We start from the raw sequence: 17,863 nt of genomic DNA, 5'->3' as shown, positions 1-17,863 counted from the left end.
TTATTATTAATATTTTAAATCTAATTATCTTTTTCTTTTAATTCAGTGAGTACTGTTGTTATCATTTACAATTTTTATTTTATTCTTTTATTTTTTTTATATATTGTATAAATGTAAAGTACTTAGTGCCCTTAATTTGTGACAGATTGTATTAATTCTCTTCAATAAAATAAATAGTTGTGGTAAAAATGTAATAAACATCTCTTCCAAATCTAAAAATTTTAATAATGAGTAAAAACTTATATAGAAAATTTAAGATGATACTTGTAAATTATTTTAAGAAAATTAAAAAACAAAGCCTTATTGCCTCTAAAATATAAATAAAAAAATAACCAGATAAAGTTACACCAATTCAGGTATCATCAGGGTTGAAAAACATAGCCTTAAATGATTAAAAACATAATTCAGGTTATTGATCCAGTTAATTCGTGAAAGAAATACAAATTTAATAATTAATACATGAAGGGATGGTCAGGGATACAGTAAAAAAGAAACACAAAATAGTTAACAACTACCTGTTTACTGACATTTTGCCTCACTTTGTAGGGCGTCATCAGGGCTAAGAAAAGATACAAAACAACATAACATAAATATTTAGACAATGTAGGTTAATAAGATATAACAAAGTAAGGTAAGGTAGGGTTAAAAATTATGTAAATAAAATACAAATGGACAAAAGGAGGTAGAAAAAAGATGTACAATAATATGTATACATAAAAAAATATACAATTGGATTTAAAATGAACAGGAGATGTAATAACATGTAAAAATTGAAAAGTAGATATAAGAGAAATAAAAACAAAAATTTTTACTCCCTAAAAGATGGAAAATTAAGGAAGATTGGAAATAACTTTTTTTTATCTCTGTGCCCTAGTTTTGTGTTTATTTATTTTTAAAATACTTGCAGTCAAATAGTAGAATTGACAAATTCATTAATACAAATTCAATTTTCCATATTCATTACTTAAATGCTATGAGGATGCTATATACTTTTTTTTCATTACTTATCATTTATGTTCCAGAGACCAACCGTAATGAAGAGATATTAGAAAATGTATCAGGTAAAAAAAAGAAAAAGATAAAGAAACTATCCCAACTTCAAAGGCGTGTAAAAAATGCTGTACATACTGTCAGCGTGGTGACGAAAACCAGCAAAAAGCTAGAAAGGAGTATGTCTTCAAGGAAAAGTTCATCTGCATCTTAACACTAATCATATAAACTCTGTAATCATCTCTTGACTTTCCGAATGGAGATAAGCTCTTTCAAGAAACATTCAGACATAAAATGTGTTCAGAATTTTTAATAGGATGATATAACATTTTTATACAACTAGCAATAAATAAAAGAGCACAAAGTACGATTGTTAGCTCTAGGTTTGGTTAGTTAATCATAAAAACAATAATGTAAGTAACTTTTTAATTTTTTAAAGGATAAACAAACTCAATAGAAATTTTTACAGTAAATAATTTTTTCTAATCCTTTTCCTTTACAGAAAGACTTGTTTAACAGATTTTAAAATAGTCTGTACCGGTTTCCATGGAAACCAATTCACTTTTTAATATTTTTTGACAAGATTCAAAAACTATAAGTTTCCTGAAGCATTCCAGATGTTCCTTTGATAGATGACTAAAATTTCTATAAAGCTAAACAAAAAAAATAATAAAAATAAATTTGAATCATATTATATACAGATAGATTGACCATATCGCTGGTCCAGAAGTATATTGACACAACTGTACATTTAGTGAAACTGACTTCATTGTGTTGGCAGTCTCAAAAATGTGTTTACTTAATGTTTTAAATCAACATAATTTTACTAAACACGAAATGAATTTTACATTCACCATGAAAGGAATTTTATAAGTAAAATTATGTCAGTTTACAAACATCTAAATGCATTTTTGAGCCAGCAACCCAAAAAAGCAATTTCATCAAATTTTAAAGTTGCTTCATTATTCTTCTGGAGCAGCGATATGTGAATAAGAAAGAGATGGTCCAGGTTGTGGTCAAGAAAAACAAGAAATAGTTTAAACTATTTATTAATTGCCAACATTTCGACCTAGGTCTTAATCAGTGCTAAAATAAAAAAAGGTAGAGTATATAAAGTTAATGTAAGAGTATAAAAGTGATAAGTAAATAAAACAGATATAAAGGTGAAGGTATAAGAGAAATCCATATACACAAACAAATAATAAATTAGGATAGTAAAGAAAGAGTTTTAAGAAAGGTTGATGTACAACACGTCACAACTTCTCAAGATCATAACACCAAAAATAATAGAAGAAAATCCTTCAGGACACCCCACACCCATTTTTTTCCTTACCTCCTTTATTGTAAATATATATATATAACAATATTAATATATACCTAAGTATAAAAAAACGTTACTGGTGCCATGTGGCATTATAAGGGGTTGGACTGGGTCCGCTGAAGGCGGTGGTTACAATATTGGCTCACACCCAAAATTAGGCCTGGTCTTATCTTACCTTTAAAACATTTACTAATAACGAGTAGAGCAGTCTTAAAAAAAGAATTAGTTAAATCGAGCAACATTGAAAAAGCAGCTAAAATTGGGAATCAGCCTGAAAACCTGCCACTCCCACCCTCTGTGGCAGACTTACCTCACTTTTAAAAAATTCACTTATAATGAGTATTGGTTCAAGTACGACATATCAAAACCTCTCAAGGAGATAATAACACCAAAAATAATGAAAGGGGATCCTTCTCAGGACACCTACACCCAAAATCAGGCTGTTTTATATTACCTTTAAAACATTTACTAATGACCAGTAGAGGAATCTTTAGAAAAAAAAAAAAAAAATTAAATCAAGGAACATTGAAACTTATATATATTTTTGGTTTTTATATTTAATATCCTTACAATTCTGATTATCTGCATTGAAAATTTTTTATTTACATGTCAATTTAAAATTTTTATATAAGCTTTACTTCCTCTGTATACTTTTATTAAACGTTAGATATTAATAATGAGGTGTAGATAGTTGACCGTAGATTAATGCTTGGAGAAGTTTGTCAGGGGGTGCGGTCAGCAAAGAACAACATAAATAAACAAAACCATATTTATTTATTTAATGCCGACGTTTCGACCTGAGTTTCAGGTCTTCATCATACCTGAAACTCAGGTCGAAATGTCGGCATAAAATAAATAAATATGGTTTTGTTTATTTATGTTGTTCTTTGCTGACCGCACCCCCCGACAAACTTCTCCAAGCGTTAGATATTAATAATTAGTAGAAACTATTTCTCAATTGTTTTTCTTTATTTCAACTCAGGTCATCTCCTAAAATCTTAATCAATTGAATTTATTTAGTTCAAACCTATAATGAACATACATTCTACAATTTTTTATTTAAACTTTGTACCTTAAGTTGTAAGAAGTCATTTGAGTTGACGCACCAGATATTTGTATTCTATTTTTTAACATATTGATCCATATGCTTAGTAATTTAACAAATCAACAAAGTTGAGTCTAACTCGCAATTTAATAAATAATGAGGCGTTTGCAGTTTACTATAGATACAATGTGAGGAAGAGGCTCAGAGTGCAGTCAGCAAAAACTGACACGAACGGGTGCAACCTATTTTATATAAGGCATAAATTTTAGGTCTTCATCAGAGCTAAAAAACAAAAAAAAATAACAGGCATAAATAAAAACCAAAAACAGTATAACAATAAAATTAAAAAGACAGTAATACTATAGAAGGTAATTTTTAATGCTGGCAAAGTAAGGATTTATCCAAAATATAAGTATAAAAAATTAAAAACATTATTAATAAAGAGGAAAAATATAAACATAAAAGAATAACATGGAAAAAAAATCTAAGTGTTTTATGAAAAAAATGGAATTAAGATAATTAAAAATATTGCTTATTTGTTTTTATATTTTTTTTTACTCTTTAATATTTTTAATTCTTATCTTTTAGTTAAATTCTTACTGTGCACCTTAAGATAAATTACCTTCTTATAGTAATCTGTTTAATTTTCCAGTTATACTTTTTCTGTTTTTTTTTTTTTTTTATGATGATTACCTTGTTTTGTTTTTTAACCCTGATAAAGGCCTAAAATAAAATAGGTTGTGCAAGTTTGAGTTAGTTTCTTCTGATCGCACCCCCCTCCTCCCACAATTTAATAAATAGCTTTTTTTGTAAAAATATCCTTACAGAAATATATTGAATAATACTTTTACTTATTTATTTAATGATACTTTTACATTCTTCTTGTCTTCAATAAAGTATAATCACAAAAAAATATAAAGGATTTTAACAATGTCTCATAAATTATAAACTCATGAATTAGTTTCATCATATGATCTATACCTTTTCAATCGCCTTTAGGTCAGAAACTTAGATCAAAAATACAATTTTATAAACAATCTTTATACTTTCTTGAAATTGGTAATTATTGTTTAAATAAATAAATTTTAGTCTCAAAACAATTTATATTTCTTTATAAGTCCGACGTTTCGGCCTATTCAGGCATCCTCAAGGACAATCTTAAATACAATTTTAGAACCACATCAATTTCAAAAAACTTTATGGAGTCTATTCATATGCAGCTCCTTGAGGATGGCTGAATTGGTGGATTTATAAAGAAATATAAATTGTTTTGAGACTAAAATTTATTTATTTAAAAAATAAAAATACAATTTTTTTAATACATATATATTCATTCTACTTTTGGACGTTTCGAGGATACTGTGACTTGGTGATACAGTATTCGGCATAATATAATTCACTGTCGGTTTTAAAAACAGAATATTGACAATTTTGTAAAATTTGTTAATTTAATTTATGGTTATAGATAGAGAAAACAATGAATAAATAAAAGAGTATTTTGTAATTATATTATACTTAATTTGTTAAAATTGTCAGTATGATAATAAATTTGAAGTTTTACAAAAAACAAATGTTACTTGATAAGGGATTTAAGGAAGTAAGTTGATTAAGGTTTAATAATAGACTGTGGATGGGGGTAATTCAATTATTATTTTTATAGGATTAAATTCCAGATATCAGGAATAATTGGTATATCAGTAAGTTTATGTATTTACCAAACATACCAAAGAGGAAGAAAAAAGTCAATAAAATCAATATATTTATTAATTCATATTAACACAAAGATAGTTAAAAATTTGCACTATGCAGTCTCTTATGTACAAATCAGAACACATCCCGCTCACCTGACAAATAGCAATTTCATTATTAAAATAATTATTAAATCCATAAAGAGAAACATAAACAATTTCTAAAATCTACTGGCAATGTTCTGATTGGTAAATTAAAAGTTTCTAATACTGAACAATGTTTATTGAAGGTAACGACAATAGGAACGAGCCCTCTTCAATTCAGTAATATTGAAAATGTTAATACTAATTCTGTTTTCGACAACTTCTTTAACATAAAATAAAAAAAAACAAGACAAATTAATTATTAAAATGAGACATTATTATTATTTAAAATTATTGTTCTAAAACAAACAATTGAGAAAAATGCTTATATATACACATAAGACATTGCTGCAAGGATGAGCTAAATGGGTGTTAATAATGAAAATACACCAGGTACTTTAAATAAAAACTATTTTTAAATACATATATATATTAAAATTAATATTAATAAATAATTAGTAACCAAAATATATCCTGCCATCCCGATAAAAGATTAAAATTATAAATTTTTATATTATATTCATCGATCTTAAGGAATCTCACATAATCACAATTTTAGCTATTTAACAATTGTATTATAATACAGAATAATAGTAAACACCGAACACAACCAGCAATAAATCCATCCGATATATATATAACTTTCAAAGAAAACTTCGTCAAGAGCTAATCAAGAATATTGAATCTCAGTTCTGAAGTTTCTTCGATAGCTTATAGGCAAATGCAAGGCAGCCCTGGAAATAATTCCACATTATGCAATTAGCGAACTATAACTTCTAGCACAGCACAAGAATTTCAAGTTTGTAAGCCATGACCGAAACTTAAAGTTCCAGACAGCACTGATCCTTAATCATTAGGAAATGTCCATCTTAATGATATTAAAACACAAACCTATCATTTTTTTATCTGGTCTGTTTTACAAACTAAAACACATTAGCAGTTTCGAAGCCCAAAATCAGTGATTTTAACTTTGTTAACTTCACATATTTAATTAAAACACTCACAAAAAGAGCTTACATAAAATAATTACATTACTTTTAAAGAATTTTTTTCTTTTAAATTACAGTAAACTCTCTCTCACACAATCAATACAGCCCCTTAATACAGAAAAATTTATAATTGTCTTCCAAATTTTATAGAAATAAAACTGAACAAAATCATTAAGACATAATTACTGTGAATGCGCTAGTTTGAAAAGAAAAGGTAACTTAAATCTCAACATCAAATATCAAGTCTATTGAGGATAAAGATTTTGAAATTGATAATAATTATAAATTTCCCCAATTTTAGTTACTGTTTTTGACATTTAAAAATAATTTCCCTGTATTCTTGTTTAGTCCGATATTTATCAATTTTTTTTTTTTTTAACAGTTCCTAGTGACTATTTTGTTTTGTGTTACTATAGAGATATAATCAAAATGTGAAAAATATTAATCAAAATTACTTTGTCTCAGGTTTAATAATGGTATAGCCGATTTTTTTAAAGTTGCTTATTAATCCATAGTTGCTGATTTTATTAATCTGACTCTGTTCCAAACTTTAAAATTCAAAAAGTTTTTTCAGGGATCATAGGAAATGGAATCCATGCCTACAGAAGATATCAACAATTGGTCTATCTTAATTCTTTAATTAATTAATCAAATTGCAAAGAAACCAAAAGTTTAAGAAAGTGTCCTTAATCCCTAATATCTGGTTATCAGAAATCCGCAATGATCCTGCGACCAATTTGTGTTTCTTATAGTTAATTTTTATGACAATAATATAAGAATATTTAGGTTTTACAGGATTTATTATATTTAATTGTAGATGGGAAGATGAGAAAAAAAAAAATGGAAAGGAATTCTGATAGCCCACCTCTGCAAAATTATTATAGAGCTAAAGCAGTCCTTAATAAGTTAACATGTCACTTAAGTAATCTCAAGTTTGCTACAGCACCGGTTCAATTTCAGCCTGGACGTCTTGACTCTAATTTCGTACCTCTAGGATAACCCTCCCGTATGTCAAATGAGCAGTCCCCAGGGAAAGTTAGGATCAGCGATCCAGGACACAGCCCTGGATATATATGATATTATTGATTTTTTTTTTAAGATTAGTTAATAATAATTATAGGACTCTCATGTCAAACAATTCTCTAAAAGGGAGAGTTTACTGCTACTGATTAGTCTAAAATGTTTTTAACGAAAATAAAATTGTGTATCTAACAAAAGCTCTTATCAATTGGCATTCTTTGGTCAATAGCCCTTTCAAACTTCAGTTTAAGTAGCCAGCAAAAAATAATTCTCATAAAAAAAAAATCATTATAAATATAAACATGGTTCAAACACTTTCCATTTAGAATTAAAGTAACAGATATTTATATCAAACATTATCGCCCACATAAACATAAAGAATTCATGAAAAATCACAAATATGTGTACGATTAATCAAAATGAAATACCCTTATAATTTAGTAACAATATTTTATAAGTTAAATTTTAGCCTGGTAATGATTTATTTTTTCTTTTCAAGCCGCTAAACTCTTTCTTGTAGCAAGGTCTTTAATCATACAAAGCTTCTGAAAAAATTATAAATAAACATGAATTGATATTAAATAAAAATATCATTTATTAATAAAATCACTTATGTTCTTATTCACAAAAAATATATATTTATGTATACACTATGATAAGACTAATTTATTTAATACATTCAGCATAAAAATTTTCAAGCGCTCACTATAGTCATCGTCATAAAAGCAATAGAAGAAAGTATTAGTCACTCTTTCACTATTCAATATGTACAAAGGACATTAATTATCCAAAATAATTAAATAAATACCAGCTTTTAAAGTCAGGTAAAACTTAAACAGAGAATTTGGTACTATTCAGTTATATCGGTACAACTGAGACTACGTTAATTTACCTGATACCAATCCTTAGCTACCTAAATAGAAACAAAAACTTTTTCCCCAGTTCTATCTATATCTCATACGCCTAATCTATTTAACCTGTACTAATAAGTATCTAAACACTTATTGAAGTATGAACTTCGTAGGTTAGTTAAAAAAATAAATTAAGCAGTTTGTTTCCAGGCCAGTAGAAAAATCCATTGTACAAAGTTTTGGGAGTAAAATTTTGAATCGGTCGACTATAAAGTTCAAATTGTAAGAAAAGTATTATAACCGGAGACGAACTGAGCTGATGCGAGGCCATGTGCAATTAATGTGGTTCCCAACCGGTGGTCCACAAGAGCCTGGGGATGGGCCGCTAGACTCTAGCAAAACATATTTTTTTGAGGATTTATTGTTAGAACTATTTTATTAGATCATGATGCACTGGTTGTTGACAGTGGATATTATTTTAAGATAAGATGGTTGGAAGTGCAGTAAGTGAAGAATACACTTGCATTAATACGAATATTATGCATGTAACATCGCCTGATCTGTGAACTACTACATCACTTGCTGGTTTTATTTCATTTGGAACAATTATACAATACTTTCAACTCTGTTTTAATTATTTTGTTTTCTTAAAATGACCCCCAGTGCAGCCGTACCTGATGATACTCTCAAATTATAGCGCTTAACAGTTCCAAGCAACCAGAGATATGATAAAAGTGGATTGACATCCCTTTTGAAAAAGTGGCGCCCGTACAACTGAAAAGTACCAAATTTTCAGACTTGAATTGATGAGAAATTTATAGAAAAAAAAAATCTAATTGAGCTTTACATATAAACGGAACTATAAATCGGATTCGGAAATACATTTTTTTTTTTTTTTTATTATAAATATTCCTCCATTTCATTTGACAGGTGACCATTTGTACAAAATGTACAAAAATATATATATTATTGATACTAAAATTTTATAGCTTAGATAAAATCCTATTACTATTATAGATTTAAAAAATTGACTTAATCTAATGTTACAAGTATCTCTCAAAAAATTTAAAGCACATGAATTATTATATTATATAAAGGTCTGAAAAAAAAATAATAATTTACAAATAAACAAAGATAATACATTATCTGTAAATCTAAATTACAATCATAAATGCAATTGTTAAATAAAAAAAATCCAACAAAATAATAAAATTTATGTATAACAAATACATATTTTTCATTTATCAAATTAACAAAAAATACTTCATTTATTTATGTATTTTTTTTTTTAAATAGGACTTTAAAATAACAAATAAAATAACAGAGTGGAACCCTTCTGTAAAACTTCTGAGCAATATATCATAATATCTGTTTCAGACTTTAACCACTGACCTCTTATTAGGCAGAGGTCATAGCAATATAGATATTTTTATAGAAATAAATTAATCTTAAGAAACTAATAAAACTTATTTAGATTGAAAATCAATATTTTTATGTGAAAAATAATAAAAACCCAAGTTAATGAACTTCATAATGAGAATTTTGAAATGAAGGTTGCCGAGATATAACTTTAGGTATATCAAATTAAATATCATATACCAAATAAAAAGGTTTGCATTTATAAAATTAAATAATTGTACTAGTAAATATAATTTAAAAAAAATAAAAAATAAACAGAAGAACTCTTATCTCGGCGACTAATTTGCAAGTTTTTACCACTTAAATAAAATTAAAACGCTACTTTGTGATGATTTTGGTTGTAAATACCAAATATAATTAGTTATTAAACCTCAATAATTACTTCAACTAAAAAAAAAAAAAACAGTAATAAGATTTTAGCATCATACTACACAGTAGAAAATAATATTTCTTTGATTAAAAATTGCAAGATTTCAATAACTTTAACAAATATTATTAACAATACAAAGTAAAAAGATTAACCGTTCTTATTTAACAATTAAAAAAAAAATCTCATTTCATTACATAACAGTGATTTGCAAATTTTTTCTTTCATAACAAATATTCCATAAAAAATTATATAAGCGACATTTTTAGTATTTACAATTTATGCACATATAATAAAGAAAAAACAAAATTGTACTTAAAAATAATAAATCATAGCCTAGGAAACTTATTTATTGAAATGTTTAACATATATGGAACTGTTTATATTATTGATAACGTTTAATAAATCATTTGATAAACATTTTAGTAAAAAAAAAAAAAAAATAGTAGTATTTGATTGTTGAGGATAAACCCTTGAAAACTAACATCTTATTTATGTAATATAGAGAAATTTATCTACACGATGGATATGCGGATTTCATTATATCAATTATACCATTCTTCCATCATCATTTGTTTTTAGTGAATTTTAAAAACGATAAGCCACGCATACTTATCATGTAATTAGTGATTAGACACTGATTTAACACAAAATGTCAAAACTATAGATTAATATAATAACTCAATCAGAAGATATATGTTACTTATCTACATAGTACACCTAACTTAAACAAGTTTGTTTCTTTTAAAGATGTACAAATTAAGTATGGAAATTAATTTCTTATTAATAGCTTAATTTTCCCCCACATATTTTCTTTTTTTTCAAAAAATTATTTTCATAATGAGGGGTAGATTTATAACCAAGCCGATAACAATGACCATTATAACTTCCTCCGATCCTACAGATTCTGGTGACGTTAGTAGATGGAGGGGAACTACTAAAACAAGTGGACCTTTAAGTTATTTTTACCACCGCAGACAGCAACCTATAGATTTCCACCGTATCATTGCCAGAACGAGAGCATCAAGATCTAATATGAGAATTGGAAACAAAATAAAAATAAAACTCAACAACTTACAGAATAAATATTAACTGGTCCAGAAGGGAATCAGAAATACATTGCTATGAAATTTGTCCCAATGCTCTCAGCATTTCTTTCAACCCTCAAAAATTTAACTGATACTTTATATTACATACTAAATACTTGAGTAGTGTGTTCAATGATAAAGAATTTTTCTATGCATTATTTTTTTTTTTTTAAAGGAACTTCCAAGTTTAAAATATACTGGATATAATTGTTAAATCTTAAATTATACAAGACAATGCTAGAAAGTTAGGAATATAAAAATTCCAGGTTAATTATTTCTGAAACAGCTGTTGACAGGATGAAGTAAAAAGGGTTCCACTATCACATTTAAGAAGAAAGTTTCGGTTCAGTTAGATTAGATTAACAGTACAAGTAACCATACAATGATCCAATATATTAAGCGAAAACAAAATTGGGACGTGAGAATACAATTCACAAACAACAAATCACCATTATAAGCACCCATATATAATTTTTTTTTTTTTATCAATTATTTATACTTTTAAATATTTTTTGAAAAAATCCATGAATAAATTTTACAGTTCATATCAGTTGTCGAGACAATTATTCTCAAATCCCAATGACAAAAATTAACAATTGGTAGATACCTTTCTATTGTATAGAACTAACATTGTAATATAAACAGAAGCTTACAAAGCTTCTGTGACCAGTAAGTTATAGGTAGCATAAGAAAACTAGCGCCGATATTGCATTAAGCTGGCATGAGTTAATTCTCTTAGTGAAGGTAGTTGTCGTACCTTTAATAATAAAAAATAATAAAACAAGATTGCATCACGGCATCCTCCCCAGCTTAGATTTTATGCTGTAACTTGATATGATCATACAATACTTCTTATTTTATGCAAATATTGAAAGTTTCACAGAAAATTCAATTATACATTTTATAGATTAAATTCATATAAAATTTATAAAAATTAAAGTTTTTCACTTCATGATAATTATTATGAAATTACTATCGAGGTTCAGAAGAGATATCAGTTTCACCGAATAGAAACTGAACATTCTTCGAATGAAAGTAGTACCTCATCTCCTCCTTAACTCACATTTTCAGATTTATTATTCAGCCGTAAGCTGCAGAAGGCTATGTACATAAAATTTGTCTATATCTATCTATATAAATATATAAGCTCAAGTGGACGAAAATATATCTAAATATAAATATATATATGTATGTATCATTTGGTGTTTTGAATATGTTACTTCACATATAATTCAAAATAAAACACTTTAAAAAAAATTCAATTCAGAATTCGTGAGCATGTATTCCAATGGGAAAGATAAATTAGTCGTAATGTAAACCATAGCTCTCGATATTTGGTTCTGTTAAAAACAACGATAACAATAAATCTAAAATGTACACCATGAATAAATAAAAATTTGTAAAAATAATACTGCACCATTCTAAAAGAGCTAATTAATACAACTCAAATATAAACGGGCCACAGACAGTAGATATATATATATATAATATTTAAATTACGAGGCACAGAGATTGATAATACGTGTTGCGAGTAACCAAAGAAAACAGATTGCTTCCCTGACTTTGCTTCTTTTTTTTTTTTAATTTCTTCTTTTTTTTTTTTTATTGCTTTCACTCGTGTGGAAAATAGCCTATACTTTTAAAGTTGAAAAAGAGGACAGTTTGCTGATTGTAAAGAATTTTAGAAAGTTGACTGTTGTTGGGTTCGACGTAATCAGAAACATCCCTATGACAAGAAAGGATTAGGTTGAGGTACGAGAGGTTGAGATATTGCCTGAGGTGCAAAAGCTGGAGTACTCCGAACTGGTTGCAACGGAGCGCCCACTGGTGAGAAAGGGTTGGCTGCAACTGTGAACATAAATATTAAATATAAGAATATTTTTAAGAATACAGAGAATAAGATCACATCAAGAAAAACTTGTCTTTACAATTAATATAAATTAATGAATTAAAGCAGCAACTAGAAAAATTAGAGACAAAAACAACTGTTAGAATATTATTAGAAAATTCTAAAACAAAGCTCTTAAGTATCTCATATATAGTAATTTTTGGAAATTAAATTACAAAATAACATAGATGTGGACTAAAGATAGCATATCTCACATCATCAGCAAAAAGACTAATTAAATAGAAATATTAAATTACTCCAAGACAGTGAAAATATGCTGTGGTCAGTGTAACTAGTCTCAAGGGGTTTTAAAACTTTTAAGGCACTCGGTCGTAAAGTATACAATCAAAAATTTATTTTGAATAAAAATTTTTGGCTTCATCAGATTCTTTTAACACTTTGACCATGGTTTTAAGACTGTTTAGATATAACAAATAAGGTAGGAAAAAAAAAATTAAACTAAAGGTTTAAAGATTAAATTACAAAATAACTAACTAAGAAAACGAAAGGTCAGAAAATTGTAGATTAAAAAAGAAAATATATTTGAGCTAAATGAGTGATGATAAAGATACGGGTCTTTTTCCATCTTCTCCTCAAGTTAAATAATTTATCACTTGAGGCATACTGTTTTAGTTAGTCAGCAATCACTACTGAACGATGACACCTCTTCCCCCCTCCACCCCTCCCCCTCCGTACAATACATTTCAGTTCTAAAAAATCTTTTTGTGCTTGGGATATAATAATAGACGAAACAGTTTAACATGACTGAGAATGAATGTGCGAGGGACTGGAACTTGACTTTAGAGGCATCTAGTTATATATAAATTATATAAAGCATAAAATCAATTCCAAAGAATGTACCTGGTCGTAACGGTTGCTGCTGATTTTGCTGAGGCTGGGTAGGTTTAGTGACAAGATTGTCGAGATTTACCAATCCAGAATTCTCACCTAAGAATGCATGAGGACTTCTTCTTTTAGAGGAGCCTAATCCGTTCCTATCATTTAAGCTCTCTCCGAGGCCTCTCATGTCAAAAGGATTAGGACTAATACCTGAAATATGATAAATGGAAAAACTTCAATATACTAGTTAAAGTATAATGCACTTTCAGGCTCATTATGTATATAATAAAATAGAATAACTAGCCAAGCCAGTATTATATTTTGGGGCCGGGTATTGGCAGAACTATTGGCTGCAATAAGCAACGTCCGACCTAGAGATCCTATCAGGAGAAATATATGAGATAATGAGGCTCACAAGACCCATAATACGAATTACGATGACGCTGGAAGTCAGCAGCAGACAATAGAGATGAGTGGCAGAGGATGATTTTTGAGTTCTTCTTATTTGTGGGTTTTAGCGACTAGATTAGTACTAACAACGTTCCTAGGCAGCCTTATATTATGGGGTCATGAATTGGCGCACTAAGAATCCATTTGGCCTCAGTTCAGAATAGGGGTCCATTCATAAGCAGTCCACATATTGTAAAGCCAAGTCGGTCAGCAATGGTATGTAACCATAAAAAATGTGGAACACTCTCAATAACCTATCATGATAACGAATGAAAAAAAAAATTCATTTATAAATTGGTCATTTCAGTTTTAACATACATTAAAAAAAGAATGGCTCTCAGCCAAAAAAAAAACAAAACCTAATGAGTTATTCTAACAACCCTCATTCATGCCAGCTGATTGTCAAAACTCATAAATAATAAATTATTTGTTATTTGATAATAAAATTAATGAGACAAATAGTTTTTGAAACTTAAGTTTGTCAAGGAAAGTTGACATCACCACAAAGTAGATATTTCAAATTTCCTCCAAATTCAAACAACCATTTCCAAAAAATATAGCTTTATCTAAGGAACATTTATTTGTAAAAGCATAAAAGAAAATATGACCATGAATAAATGAAAGATAGAGAATGGAATTGAATGAAATCAATACAGGATCATCTAGGAAACAACCTGCGAAATTTCTGAAAATTTAATAAAAATAGGATTAATGATCAATCGAAAAAATCTAAAAAGCATTTTAGATCAATCAAAAAATATCGTTCAAAGTTGTCAAGATAGCACCATTATTCCGAAATCAGTTGAATCTCTGCCAGTTGAGCAGATAGATATAGATATATACAAGACAACTTTTGTTATTTTTCTGCCATGATTATGTTCACAATAAATTTAAGAAAAAATAGTAGAAGAGAATAAGGATTAAGGAAACATCTGCATAGAAAAACTCAAAATGGTTATGGGACAATCGACAATCCATATTTTGATTGACTATCGAGGGTTGGTAACGAACAAAGAGAGAAAGAGACACTTGTTAGTTAGGATGGCAGGAGAGTGGATGTGTCCTAGAAGCTAGGAAGGCCTCATCACCCTTCATCTCTGGTCAGTAGCAGCGTTTTTTGAAAGAAGAGAGTTCTTTGTTTGAATCGCCAACAGATTGGACATGTCCAGGAAGACAGGAGGATCTGACCCACCTTTTGTTCTATGGTCTATGATAGCATCTTTAGAAAGAAGATATGGAGACTCACCAGTCATCAAGGAAGATCATATAATTGGTTAGTTTGCTCAACGAAGGAGTAAAGTAGATTTGTAAAAGTGGTCATTATTTAAGTGTAATTATGTTCTGATTGTCTAGAAAACCCACCCTGAGATAGAGTAAATAATGTTCATATACATTAAAATGAAATTCTCACATCTAATCAATAATTAATTTATTCATTTAAACCTTTGTCAACATCAAATTTAGTTTTAGATCTGAGAATAATAAAGATAGTTAAAATCCTTATAATTATTTTGATAAATTTTAAATGTTACCATATGTAAATGATACATAAATAGATTATTGGCCATAAGTAGATGGTCAGGGCTGTGGTCGGAAAAGAAGGAAGAATAATAATAACTATTTATTCAATGAACCACAATTAGGCAGGAGTGTAAACAGAGGCCCTTAAAATGACCCACGCATCATTTGAAGGGTCCCTGTGTTTACGCTCTCAGCTGTCAGCCCTGATAAAGACTCACAATATAGGTCAAAACATAGGAAGAAAATAAAAAAAAATAGTTATTATTATTTTTTCTTTCTTCTTAACCATCTCTTAAAAAATATAAACGTAACAACTTACAAGTTTTGTTATTATTGTTGATATTGTTTCTATTGGTTATAATGTCAAACTCGTCAAGGTCATTTAATGGTGACGATAATGCAGGACTAGGCTCCGTCGCAGGTGACCATGGGTCGTTTTGGGGTTTCACTGTTTTCCACGGGTCAACGGAAGCAGCCTCATCTGAAAAATTCATTAGTAATATAAAAGCAAATTAGAATTAATTAAACATATAAAAGTCAGTTTTCTGATAACTTGTTTGTGTTGAATAAAGATCCAGACTGTTGTACCAATGCCTAATGGATTTGAAAAATTTGAAGACATAAGAATACATCTAATAAATTTTAAAGTAATCAATAATCATTATGTATATCCATATGAGGAAAATATGGTGGGGGAAGGGCATGGTTAGGAAAGAACTGTAATTAGTGGTAATTATTTTATCACGCCAACATTTGGACCTTAACCCTTCTTTCTTTCTTACTTTATTTCCTTCTTTATTCATTTTTATTTTCACTTATCTATACATGGTATATATAGCAAGGGAAAGTATTGCGATCATGAAAAATTTCAACTTTGAGTTTTCGATGGAAATACACGTTTTGATGTTCCCCGAGTTCAAATAACTGACGGGTTATTAAAATCCCACAAAATGGTCTGAGTGAAAAGCCAAGCTCAAAAACAAAAATTCGTACGATATTGAAATTACATATTTGTTTAAATTAAGGCCAATAAGTTATCTTTATGTTTTATTATTTTTATAGTAAATTAAATCAATTACATTAAAAAAAACAACAAACTATTTTTATATATAGTATTGTAAACTTAATAGGAGAACGAGAATTATTTATATTGTTAAAGTATGACAATCAACCACAACACTGCCAAGTCAGGATGTTTATTATTGACTTAATTTTGGTTCTCGTATTCTAATATGAGTCAGTAGTCTCACATCCACTACAAGGATGTCCTTTATTTCGTATAACTTTTCATAAACCATTTTCTACAGAAATGGTATTTCTGATACAGGACATCCAGGGACAAGGACAATAAGGACTACTCACATCCAGACAAACAGCTAAAGCGCCAATTAAATCTAAAGTTTTAAAGAAAAGTGCCTATAAGGAGAAATCAAGGAGTTTACCTGGAATAATTTTTGTTTCAATCACAGAAAGAATTAAAACAATTGCAAAATACATTGTAATTAGAGACCTTAGATTTTTTTTATCTTTATCTTTAAGGATTAGGTGACAGTAGCAGCGTGGTAACGCACCTGTTAGCCAATCCATAGATTGCAAGTTCGAGCCCGGCCCTACCAGGAATTTTTTTAAGCATAAAAGTACGCAATACTCACTTACAATCCCCCCCGGCATTTGTGAGGCCCGTCAGCCAATGGGTGGCACCCACAAAAATAGGTGTGGGAGTGATGGACCCACCCTATGAAAACCACATCAGGAAACGCGCGATGTATTTCCTAAGTACATCGCGTGAGGCCTTGGGCCTCCACGGTCTGTCGCACCAATGAAAAAAAAAAAATCTTTAATGATTAAAACATTATTTTTTTTTTAAGATTAATTATTTTATTTATTCTTTTTTGAGAGTGGTTTAGTTTATTCTTAATTTAAAACAAATTGGATCCTTTTCTCTCGACTTTATTCTTTACAACTTTTCCAACATTTCGACCCTCAGGCCATTCTTAAGGATACCTTCATATTGAAGTCATTTCATTTTTCAAATCTTAAAAATGCAGGCTAATCGCCTTTGTCCTATATAAATTTTTCTAAATAATTTTTTCCTAGATTTAAACCTTTTATAAAACACTTTTTTTCCTTCTTTCATTCACATTTGCAACTTAAAACAGAACCTACCTTCAACAGTTAAGTTTCAATCAACTGTTGAAGGTAGGTTCTGTTTTAAGTTGCAAATATGAATGAAGGAAGGAAA

At 28.6% G+C, this 17,863-nt stretch overlaps 2 protein-coding genes across 9 annotated transcripts in view; one reads left to right on the top strand and one right to left on the bottom strand.

The window, feature by feature from the left end:
• LOC106677164 (cytosolic carboxypeptidase 2) overlaps nucleotides 1-1,355 on the top strand; it is a 67,004-nt gene extending 65,649 nt beyond the window's left edge. Inside the window, exon 21 of the mRNA XM_024359689.2 lies at nucleotides 1,023-1,355. Coding sequence (XP_024215457.1) covers nucleotides 1,023-1,204 — 182 coding nt within the window. The 3' untranslated portion in view covers nucleotides 1,205-1,355. The remainder of the gene's footprint in view (nucleotides 1-1,022) is intronic.
• A 3,747-nt stretch (nucleotides 1,356-5,102) lies between these two features.
• Nucleotides 5,103-17,863, bottom strand: part of lqf (epsin homolog lqf) — a 34,805-nt gene continuing 22,044 nt past the window's right edge. For 7 of the 8 annotated variants that reach the window (XM_014414905.2, XM_067049282.1, XM_014414904.2 and 4 more), the window contains 3 exons: nucleotides 15,941-16,102; nucleotides 13,672-13,860; nucleotides 5,103-12,770 (listed from right to left, as the gene is read on the bottom strand). In XM_014414905.2, coding sequence (XP_014270391.1) covers nucleotides 12,649-12,770; nucleotides 13,672-13,860; nucleotides 15,941-16,102 — 473 coding nt within the window. In that variant the 3' untranslated portion in view covers nucleotides 5,103-12,648. The remainder of the gene's footprint in view (nucleotides 12,771-13,671; nucleotides 13,861-15,940; nucleotides 16,103-17,863) is intronic. The other variant, XM_014414907.2, reaches the window with a different exon arrangement.

This window comes from Halyomorpha halys, unplaced genomic scaffold (assembly GCF_000696795.3).
Source record: "Halyomorpha halys isolate HHAL.00 unplaced genomic scaffold, Hhal_1.1 Scaffold89.1, whole genome shotgun sequence".
Taxonomy (NCBI): Eukaryota; Metazoa; Arthropoda; class Insecta; order Hemiptera; family Pentatomidae; genus Halyomorpha; species Halyomorpha halys.
The sequence above is the reverse complement of the archived record's forward strand: the minus strand, read 5'-3'. Positions and strand labels throughout refer to the sequence as shown.